The sequence below is a fragment of the Chaetodon trifascialis genome, chromosome 9, assembly GCF_039877785.1.
Source record: "Chaetodon trifascialis isolate fChaTrf1 chromosome 9, fChaTrf1.hap1, whole genome shotgun sequence".
Classification (NCBI taxonomy): Eukaryota; Metazoa; Chordata; class Actinopteri; order Chaetodontiformes; family Chaetodontidae; genus Chaetodon; species Chaetodon trifascialis.
In genome coordinates this window covers 24,667,580-24,679,641 of record NC_092064.1, presented here as the reverse complement: position 1 = coordinate 24,679,641, position 12,062 = coordinate 24,667,580, and the positions used below count along the sequence as shown (strand labels likewise).

At 40.9% G+C, this 12,062-nt stretch overlaps 1 protein-coding gene across 1 annotated transcript in view; it reads right to left on the bottom strand.

The window, feature by feature from the left end:
* The window catches only part of frem2b (FRAS1 related extracellular matrix 2b), a 51,504-nt gene that overhangs the window by 14,919 nt on the left and 24,523 nt on the right, over positions 1 to 12,062 (bottom strand). The window contains exons 4-6 of the mRNA XM_070969624.1: positions 9,084 to 9,314; positions 7,299 to 7,424; positions 6,332 to 6,583 (exon numbers count right to left, since the gene is read on the bottom strand). Coding sequence (XP_070825725.1) covers positions 6,332 to 6,583; positions 7,299 to 7,424; positions 9,084 to 9,314 — 609 coding nt within the window. The remainder of the gene's footprint in view (positions 1 to 6,331; positions 6,584 to 7,298; positions 7,425 to 9,083; positions 9,315 to 12,062) is intronic.

Sequence of the window (12,062 nt, the reverse complement as noted above, 5' to 3'; positions counted from 1 at the left end):
TGTGCTTGACAAATCTCTCTCCGGCAGCAAAAACATATAAAAGCAGCTCCATATTCAATACAGAGTAATCTGCAACTTAAACCACGGGCGACTGTGAGAAACACTTGAATTTTCAAAGCAGGCTCTGGATTCAGAGTCTTAAGGCTGTTGATTAAAGTCAGCACCTCTCTGCTTAAGTACTTTGGACATCTGTTTATATCAGAATGAATGGGAATCCAGGTGAGACATAATGACAGGGTTTGTGGGTTCCCCCTCGATTCATCCCCATCCAGGATAATACACACGCACAAGATCCGCCCATCTTTAAAGCAGCTCATAATCATACCTTCAGAACCAGAGCGAAATTTACAGGCAACTGACACAAGACTATAAATACACAAGTCAAGTCCTGCCGTACAAGCATTTTCATGTCTTACAGCCCCAACCACCAAAACATTTTCCCGGATGCAGAGTCAATATCAAACAGCAATTACCTCTGCAAGAAAGGACAAGTTTCTCCTAACACACTGCAGACAAAAGCCAGAGTGGAAACTGTGAGGATGTGGCCGTTTATGTGCAGATGCTCTGCCACTGGGAAAATAGCAAGTATTCGGAGGAGAGCAGCTGTTCATGCAGGGTACTGTAGAACGCCTGGACAGCTCGTAAACTTTACAGTCTTGCATTCCAATTTGACAGAAGATGTACGTTTATGCAGAAAAACAAAATACCTGCCCCTGGTGTAAAAATGGCCGAATATGAATATTAGCAATAAGCTTGGCAAAAAGTCATTTTCAGCAGGAGCTCCATCGTGTGTCTCTCTGTGCTAGTTAGGTATAAAAAAATATATAAAAAAACCCCCCAACCCACTATGACCTTTTGCAACCTCCGTATATTTTATATTTTTAATGACCTTCTCAATTTGTACCTCCTCTTGTTTACTGCACTGCTTGCATTCTGCTGTCACGCAGATTCTGTTTGGAAGTCCTTTTGTTGTCCTGTCCTTACATGTTATTTGGACTTTCTGGCTTCTGTTTGTCTTTTTAATTGATTCCTCCATTGGACTGCATGTTCTTAAGGTAGAATTAAAGCCCAGAGCTAAATGACCTTCCTTTAAGAACCCATTCCTCTCTCTCTGCATTGTGTATGGTATTGCTGTGCGGGAAAACATCCTTCACATCCAGGCACTGCATGTTTTCAAACACATTTTCAATTAATTAAATTGCAACAAATCAGACGACACGCAGTAGACCAGAGGTTTTCAGAGCCCAGCCACCAGCCAATTATTTGCACCTGGGTTTCCAGAGCTGTGTTTCGAGACTGTTAACAGGCAAGGGTTCACATTATCCCTCCCAGATCCATCCCTGCTGAACAGACAGCCTGAACAACCAGCAGGGATCAAAGGTGCAGCAAGCAGACAATGATCCCTCACCACCTTTGCACCCGTTTAGAATGACAATTGTGTTTATCAGAGGGTCAGGACAGGCTAGAAGCACAGCTGCTGGAGACTGAACATGCATGGATCTCCGTGAATGTGGGCAAATATAAGTTTACACGACTTTAATTCACACATGTCGTTAACCAGTGGTGTCATTAGGCCTGCGTGTCCAAGGCTACAGCCCTGAATGTTTTATGAATGACCAAAAAAAAAAAAAAAAAAAAATATATATATATATATATCTCAGATAGACAAAACAGAGAACACAGAGTCAGCACAGTTTGTCACAGTTCAAAAGGAGCAGGTGTCACACAACAGAAACAGAAGCTATGAGACCAGCGCTGGTCAATTTCAACAAAACTGAACAAAGCACTGGCAACATAAAATCTAGCATATAACTTAATTATCGACGCCAAGGCTCTTCTTTCTTCTTAGGGTTTTATTCCTGCTGCTAAAAATTAAAATAATAAGAATAATAAGCACTCATTTTGTTTATTTTGATTTCACATCTCATTCATTTGGCTCTGAAATAATCTAAAAATGGGGCCATTATCAGGTGAAAATCTGAAGCTTGTTGGGTTGGCTTAAACCCTCCCATCCTTCAAGATCCTAACATCTCTGCTGTTAACAACTTGTTTCTTCGCTTGCATTCACAATGTAACAGTTACATTTTGTTAGGCAATATGACAATATATACAATGAGATAACAGAACTTCATCCATCATCTGTCAAAAAATTGCACGACTTATACAGATTCTCACTGGAAATGTTCAAAATAAAACCAAAATTGCTTTGGCAATATTGGATTTAGAGAATTTTTGCATTAATGTGTCAAAGTATTCTTTTTTTGTTGTTGATTGGATTGGTAATAGGATGGAAAACTGAGATTTCCAACTGATTACTGTAATTGTCAGTGGTCTTAATTGATGATTTTGTTCACATTAATTTCATAACTGCACTTCCAAAGATCATCAAAGGGCATATAGACTAAAGCACGCATTTAAAATGAATTAATTCCAGTACTCAACTATTGTTTTAAATTTCAGTAAATGTAACCCTATCTACCAAATATAATGTCATTTGATGAAATAATTTCCTCTAGACCCAAATATGCCAAATAGAAAAGTCAAGAGACCACCCAATGGGCTTTGTGTGTGAGTTTTGGTTACACTTTGAGATCAGCTGCCAGCAAAGGTCTTTTAGGGGCACAGAATATTAATTAATGTGCCATATAAGTTTTCGTTCTAAACAAAACACACTTTAATTATTCCCTGCCTACGGTTGAAGGTGTGCTAATAAGTGAATGAATTTTTAGGTTGGAAAGAAAACATGTCTTCTTTTCCATGGCACAGGTCTACAAAACTGGTTCTTAGTGCAATAAACTTAAATGTGTCTAGGTGTAAAAGCTACAAACATTCTCAAATTAGATTGCCTTAAATTATCAGATTAACATCAGACCCTTGGCAGACAATACAAGCTCCAGCTTCTGCTGCACCTGTGTGCTTTCTTGCATGTGTCTGTACCTTCGTAGGTGGCCGAGACTGCAGGGAGTGCATACATGCCCTGTGGCTTCTATTTCATCACATTCTGCTGCTCTGGTTTGCCAGCATGAAACGAAGATATATCGCTGACATGCATTTTTTTGCTGATATCAGTGGTGTGTGTTCCGAAGAACTATTTGATTCCACAACTCAGTGTAGCTGCTGAGGCCTCCTGGGGGGCACCAGCACAGACCTTTCACAGGCAGGGACAGGTGCTCAGCCACGCACAGACTCCTTCCTCCCATGTACAACACCCTCTGGACAACTACTGCTATACGCCGGATGACAAAGAAGGATGTGGTGCCCCCATTTGCCTCCCTTCCATACATACAGTACTGTATATACTAGAATGAAGTTAGGAAAAGAACCTGCAGTATGTACTTAAAATCAGTGCCAAGCAAGGATAGCTGAACTTACAGGGGTAGTGAATCTCCTACTGCTTTGTACTCTTCCAGACAGGAGATTGGTCTTCGTCTGCTTGCCTCAGAGATATGTACCATTCATTTCACCATCAGGGCTCAAACCATGCTCCCTGCTCTTCCCATTTATTCAGTGGATGCCAGCAACCCAAACACCTCCAGCACCGAACCCAAATTATACTTTAGAGCGCCGCTGCACCAGCTTTCCACATATTGTGTGAGTGTGTTCAGGCAGTCGATCTGATGTCATGTACTTCTGTCATTATAATAAGTGGTCGGACAGCAGCTCCAGGCATAGAACAATAAAACGTAGACAAATGATGTTTCCACAAAAGGAAGCTGTATGGGGAACCCTCGTGAGTTTGTAGCTCTCTGACAACCGAATGCAAAAGGAGATTTTGATTGTCGTTTAGCCAGGGGCAAAAGAAAACATGATTACAGATATAGCAGGAATAAAGCTGAGTACAGACTGGTTGTCAGCCTGAGTCAAATTAATCCCTTAATACACTGAGCCTTCTTTTCTCTTGTTTCTGTGTGAAAATACAGAACTTTTAATGAAGGCAAAGGCATGCCAGTAAGTCACAAATCTGAAAAAAAAAAAAAAACATTTTATGGCATATTTTATAATGAATTGACTTTAAAGGTACAAAAATTGAATTACTTAGGTAAGTCATTGTTTGTAACAGTTGAGGTAAGACGGCACACTGGTTTATTCTCTATAAACCAGCAGCAGTCATAAAACAGAGCTTGCCTGCCGCTGTGAAAAAGCAGTAATGCATGGATATGAACATGCTGTTTATCCGTAATGGGAAAATGTTCCCCACTAACAGAGCAGTTTCTCACACCACTAACCCTTTGCCTTTAGTCTTCTGAAACCACTTCAAAAGCAATCTAAGTCTATGTGCTTTATTTGTCAATCTTCATGTTTCTCATCATCACTGGGTCTCATCCTAAATGCAAATGACAAGCAGCCGTATGTGACTCAGACAGTTACAGTAAAAGATGAATCAATAACGTCTCTGATCAATAAGCTCTCTGGCAGTTGTAAAGGCATGCGTGACTTGCACTGTTAGTCAAAGACAAACATAAAGACTGTGAGACTCTTTGGAAATGTTATAGCTGCAGTGGTTATATACTTTGTGAAGCAGGCTTTATGCCGTAAGGACCGACTGCTGTACAGCCTGTTAAAAACTTGTGTCTGTGAAGCTGTTTTGTCAGTCTTGAGTCTATACCCAGAGCATTGGAGGCCAAAAGGCCCTGTACCCACTCTCACATTACTCTGGATGCTGCTACAGTAAGAAAACATTCCTACCACGTAAACCTCTTCCTTCCTCAAGCAGGTCAAACAAAGTCCCACCGTGAATAGAGGGGGAGAATAACCTGTTACACAGCCTGAAAACTGCTACTGCAGGAGCCAGACAAGACCCCCTCACCTCAGGTTCACGAACAGATGATTCGTATCCTTATCACTAATTCAGGCCATGATTTTAAAAAAACACAGCTATTTGATGTCTAAATAAATTTCTTGAAAGGGCAAATAGAAGGCGAAAATATCTGTATTGCTAAAGCACTGGAGGTTCTCATTATTAATGTGCTTGTTCCAGCAGCTGACATGCTGAGGGAAAAGGAGTAAACAGAACCATCATCACTGAGCAAAAACAACACAATGTTTGGTTTCACGGTTGGACTGCCATTAAGTAACTGGATCTGTGCTACACTGTGCCAGTGGTGTTGCTAGGGTCTCTTGGGGCTCCAAGCAAGAAATCCCTGGGGCCCCCACCCCACCCATGCATGCCACAAAAATTAGATTTTTGCACACATAAATGCACAATTTCCGGGACATTTGAGATGAATACTGAAAAAATAGATTAGTGGTTCTCAAAGTGAGGTCCAGGGACCAACAGAAGTCCCTGAAAGCCCAGGCATATCAATAATCGTTGTTGTAAATAAGTGGCCGGGGCCCCCCTAGTGGCTGGGGGCTCAAAGCAACTGCCTGGCTTGCCTGTCCGCACTTTTACAAACTTAAGTCTGTAACATTATCTGCAGCATGTACAGAACTATGCAATGGTTGGAAGGAATCTCCTACACAGGAAGCCTCTAATTTTGAGTAATTTCAGCAGTCGCAAAAGAGTAAAAAAAAAAACTCAATGACGCTAACTTGCTTGAATTAGATGCACAAAAAAATCTCATATCCCAATGGTCATGATTTGACTATTAAAACCAAGCAATTCTATAGAATTCTGAATTGAATTTTGCATCATCACCCCAATTATCTCGCTTTAAATGGGTTTTGATTCAAGGGAAAAAGAGGACAGTTCCGCGATCACGCTGGGTTTTTCAGCTCCAGTGTTGCCTGCCTGCAGTCACAGAACTTGACTTTACAGCAGTGCTTCCGGAGATCGTCAGAGTGATAGGGAACTGAGGAATGGCCGTCCGGTGTTGGGGAACAAAGAGGCGTCAGTAAGATATTGGAGACTATCAGCCCTCCAGTCTGAGCCTGTAGATAGGAGATAAAGGCTTCGCCTCCAGGAAGGAGACTTGCACACTCGAACGCTTTTGTCAGACAAGCACAAACACACTGAAAAAAATTCAAACACACACTTCACAAGCACACCATCATATTTGCTGTCTGGCTGCCCACCTGCCCACCTGCCCACCTGCCTACCACTTTGAATGTGCCTTTTTGGATGCATTTATACAACTTTTAAAAAACTTTTTCAAAACAAATTTTCAGATACTGTCAAAAGTGCTTATCCATTCCAAATATAAAATAAGAGATTAAAGCCCTTCTAGCCAAGATTCATGCTGCCTTTTCTTGGGGCTTTTATCAACCTTGAAAAACCTTTAAAAAGGAAAAAAAAGCAGAGAAAGACCCGTCTCTAAATGTCACAAAGGGATTCAATAATCAAAGCCCTTTGATCAATTTCACACTTGTGATCAGTGAAATGTCATCTTACCATCTTCCATATCGGGAATGATTGTGATTCTGGCCGTGGGGAACTCAGAGCCCAGACGGCCCCCCATGGGCATGCTGAGGGTGACATTGAAGCTTTCTTCATCTTCATACAGAGAGTCATCGATGATCACAACCCGGCAGGGTTTCTCCACCTCTCCCTTGTCGAAGCGCAGGATGCTGTGATGGTTCTCAGGCCTGGAGATGTAATCAGAGTAGGACAGCACTGTGGTGGGGATGGTGCCTGTGGCTGAAACTGAGCAGGCAGAAAACAGAATTACAGAAAGCAAAGTTAGTGATCCAGACTCTGAGTTCCCTTTTCTCTGAAACTGTTTTTTATATAAAAATATTTACCTCAGTTACTTTTTTCATGTATATGCACATCATAACTTGTGCAGAACAACCTAAGCTCTTTCTCAAATTACATGCAAGCCTGCCTGAGAAACCTTCACACTTCACTGCATTTTGCCATTTACAGACACATTTTGATCCAACGTGAGTCTTCACCAGGTCATTTTCTTTGCACTTCCTCTTCCATTTTTAAAGCTTCTATCACATGACAATCGAACATCTGCCATCGAGTCAATGATGAAAGACATTCCAGCTTGTAGCTTTCTTTTTTCTCTGGTGCATTGATTAACTGTCACTGCGCACCTACATTTTATGTACAAGAATGAAACTGTTGCAAGGTCAAAACTATTAAACTGGTGCAAAATATATTAGTACTCCTGAGTTGTTATCAACATGGCAACCATTACCATCTGCTGCTTCAACACATGGTGGCCTGAACAGGTGCAAGTTAATAGTCATTCAGCCTCAGTCTAGATCAAGAGAGGTGATCAAGAAAAGTAAGTATCAGGTCTAGCTGAGGTAACAGGGGACGTTTCTCATTGTCACTTTAATCAGTATATCATTTCCTGAAAATACATCCCTTAATCTTAGATTCTTCTAACAGACATTTCTTGTGTTACCTTGCTGGGTGTAGCAGATGACCATGAGCTCCTGACTGACATCTCCACTCCTGCGCACCGGGATGAGCAGCTCACCAATGTCCTCTTCTATGTTGTATGCAGCTGAGGGTATGAAGACTGTTGACTCTGTATGTGAGAAAAAGCATCAACACTTTAACTGATTACTCTGACACAGTACATTGAAATCTTATCTGACTTTTGGTGCGAGAAAATCACTCGTGCATGATTGGCTCTCGGGCAATGTGATAAATTGAATGTTAAGTGAATTGAATTGGATGATAGGAGATGAAGAAAAGGGAGAAGCCTCAGCGCATCAACTCAACTGTGACATTATTTGAATCAAAAACCTTTAACACGCAGGATTGCAGCTTACACACTGCAACCAATGACAACTTTCATTGCATGGCCGCTGATGGTGCTCCCGTCAAGTTTAATCAAAACCCACCATCTACTGTTTATTTAGCTGCAGCAAATCTTCCAAGCTACAGTTGGCTTACGCTGATACACAGAGCCGCACAGAGAGACGGCTCTGGTTATTGACCTGGTAAGTGATACGGAGGGAGAAAGGAATCCTTTGGCAAATTAAAAGCAATGTGTACAAATCAACGTCTCACACACTTAGTTTCATTTAAGAAGACTATTGTTAGCAGCCCACACAAATTGGCTAGAACAAAAAGGTGTGTTAATTATGTTTGCAAGCGGAGACACGTTAAACAATTTGTTTTTCGCTCACTGGCGGTTCTCCATGTCTTTGTCTCACCCCACCTCTGAGCTGCATATGGTAATCAGGAAGGTAATGAGCTTGCAACATTTCAGCCACAGAGCTCAGACAGCAGCTTTCTCAGTGAGCTTCATGCTCACATTAACAAGGTGTTGGTAAGTCACCAGAACTTCACCTTTCCTTTCCCGTCCTGCAGGCCATGCAAACAATCGCATAGGATGATGTGGCCACTCTTTCTTTCTAACACTCAGCTGTTTCCTGTCTGAGCCACTTAAGTCTGTCTGGTGTGAAATAAATTGTTCTTCACAATTCTGTGGTTGCAGCCTCTGGGCTATTCCATTTTTCAGCTCTCAGTGAAAAGAAAATACATTTTTATAAGCCTTTAGAGTTTATTTGACCTTGACATTAAAACTTAAACTATAAACAGTATAATGATATGATAATAGACATATGGCTGTAGGAAGACAGAAATAGAATTTCACATCTTGCAGAGAGATAGCTGCCAGTTTTTTTTTTTTGATTGCCCTCCAGAGACTGATGTTCTGCAAAACAAAGTTCCAGCTAAACATGTTAATTAGCATAAACTGTTGACAGCAAATTCTTCCTTTTCACCCAACAAAGCCCTATGGGCTGAGGAGAAGCATTATCCATATTTATAGCATGCAGTTCTCTATCTTTGTCTGCTGTTTTCAGATGTTCATCTGTTCATGTGGCACTCATTTCACATGCCAGGGAGGTCAGCCTGGTTATCTCCATATGCTTTTGACCTTGTTTATCTGCATTTATGGCAAGAAAATACTGCCCATAGAGGTTTTTTTTTTTTTTTTTTTTACTCATTATGACGCTATTTTCATAATAAAGTTAGGTTCAAGATGTTGTTAGTTCCTCTGAGGTTTAAGTCTTCATGTGAATCTTCATGGGAGTTTGTGTCTGAAACCTTATGTGTGAGCCAACTTTGGTCACTTTGTTGTTGTTTTGGATTATCTACTTTTCATAAAAAAGCATTGCCTTCTTTCTTTCTTTTTTTCTCTTTATTGATTTTTGAAAGAGAAATCATTACTGACCGTCATCAGGATCCAGGATCTCCACAGTAGCAAACTCCGGAAATTCAAGGGCCGCCATCACCGGCTCAGACAGAACGATCTGGAAGGTTTCTGACACTTCATACTCGCTATCTGACAGGATCCGGACCTTCCAGGTGGCTGTGGTCTGGCCAGGGTTGAACTGCACTTGTTTCTGAGATTTCCCCCGGAAATCTTTGTCCTTTTCTGCAGTGCCATCCTTTGTACCAATACCTTAACAAGCACACAGATAAAAAGGTTTATTATCATAATCAAATAGCATCAGCAAAACTTGTGAAAATACCACACATCTGGCACATACATTTCCTACATCTACTTTTTAATAAACACATGACTTTAATGTATGAGTGTTCTGTGAATTCTGATATCTGTGTAACCATGAATGGTCATAATGATACAGATACTGTCAAAAAAATTACAAGACAATTGAACTACTGTTTTTCATCTCCTGCCACACAACATTCCCCAGTTAGTCTACCTCAATAATATCTGCCCATATTATGGGTGCAGAATACAACAACCCCCATTGTTTCAAATGGCCATGGTGGGAATAAAGCCAATTAGTCCTCATGTCAGCCTGGTCGCAGCGGCAGTGGTTAGAGGCTAACTTGTCTGACCTTCAGCATGTGAGCTGTTTGATGGGGCTTACAGTCACTATAGTTGTGACACTTGCAGGGTTCCCGTTGAGCAGGAGCACACAGGCTCTCCATTGTCTTTGCTAACTGGCCACACAACACGCAGCAGGGGTCAGTAAATAGAAGGAACATGGCTTCACACCCCAAAGCAATTCACAGTCCTTTAAGCTGCCACAAATGTAGCAAACAAGAAATTGCTCAATAAATGAAGCACTGCAGTAACAAGAAAAAAAAATGCTGTTTGTTCCCAACTGAGGGAGGAAGAAAGAGAAGAGAAAAAAAATGAAATATTGCATCAGAACTACACACAAGATCTTCAAAGACCACAGATTGAGAAATGCATGAGTTTGGGTTTTTAAGAAAATTACCATTTTGTTCTTTGATGAAAATAAAAAGTGGGCTTTGATATGCAAGTACAGACGGAAGTAAAAGGCCCCTGCACGTATGTGCTGAGATAAAATGGTCAAGCTCAACGGAGCTTGAAAAATCAGCAGTCTTCAAAGAGAAGCGATGAGAAGAGAGAAGAGACTATGATTTGCTCCTAACTCTGTCTCCTCCACAATGCCTGGAATGGATGGCTCTGATCACAGCAGTGACTCTGAGACTTCGCAGCAGGTGGGCTCGCTGTAGCCTCCGAACTGGTGCCACCTGCACTGTGCACATTGACCAGTGAAGCAGTAGCCCACCAGTGGGCTCCTCTGATCAGTGTTCACTCAGGCAGGGCTGGGAAAGAAGAGATATCCCCAGTCTTCATGAGAAGGCACTGGCCTGGGATCAGTCACAATCTCATCGCAACATTGAGGCAGATGGATGGCTTGAACTGTCAGGCTGCTCTGGTGGCCTGTTCATGCTGGTTAATCAAAACGGTCTGCTGCTTTTGCTCTCCTCTCCTCCAAACAACAGAGGAAGAAGGAAATTCAAATGACCACTGTGAGAAAGCAGTGACTAGGGCGCCACCTTATAACACAGCTTATTGCTTGTTAGCTGTGTAGTTGCAGAGCGAATGCTGCAGAGATGTTTTTGAAGCATGTATGATAAAATAATCTGTCCAAAGTTATTCTTTCTTGGTTAACTAAATCCAGACTTAATGGTCTCTCTGAAGATTTAAATTTACTCAGCCTAAGCATGGCAGAAAAAGGACAAAAGACTTGACAGGTGAGTTATAAATACACACTAATGTAATAGTGCACTCACAGCAGCTTCTGTTCAATCTTTTAGTTATGTCTGCAAATGCTTTCTTAGCTATAAATTGAAAAAGAAAAACCCCAAAAAAAGGGAACAGAGTGGTGTATGATCAAAGAATCAATGCCTGAGGATGTAAACCCATACTCACTTACTGCTATGAGAAATGAACAATATAAAAGGTTTCACGGTGTACACATGTAAGAAAGACAAACTTTATTGCTATTTCTACTTTGAGGGCAAAACAAAATGGTTCTGACTTGAAAAAAAAAAAGATAACAGCTTCTTTTGTGTGCTTTCCATTACCAGCATGGAGAGGTACATCATCGTCTCTCATCCATTATCATTCCCTTTCATGCTGCCTCAATCATGAGAAAACGCCACTGTGAAAGGCTATGGTTTGGACTTGAAAGCACACAAGTGTAATTTCAAACATCGAGAAAATGCGGGGCATGGTTTTTTTTTCTGTGCCATGAACACTGAGTGCATACAAAGTTCAAAGTAGCACTTCTTTAATTTATAATGCAGCCATTAATAAAACAGTAGTGATGCTCTAGAAGATCAAAACAAGGGACAATTATATGATTGTTTGCCCAAGCTCCTTACACAAGATACAGTACATTATTTTGTTATTTAATATTAATCTGCAAAGAGATCACTGTGAGGTCATCACACAGGCATTCCAGTTTACTTTTCTTTTTTCCATTTGCTCTTGTACCTTATCAACATGAACACCAAAATGTCGGTGTTTTCTTTTTAATTTACTTATTACTGTGAGTTATTATTGAATATATTTGCTTGTATATCTCTACAGTATATAATGATCCGCCTTTAAATGTATATTTCTTATTTCATTGAGTAACTGAGGTAGAGTAGATATACTGTGCAGTGTGAAGTACTATAAAGGCCAGTAAAATCTGCATACTTCCTCAGAGATGTTTCATTAGTCGAACACTGTGGGGCATTCAATGGTACAGATGACAGTACAGTACAGTAAATGATCCAACAGGATTTGACCTTTAACATCAGGCCATTTTAATCACACCTCATTTTTATGGACATAATAAATGGTGGCACTGAAAAAGACCAATGGTGGCAGTAGCAGCACTAAGAATTCCTGCCTCTCATAAATCCTTGGAGCTGC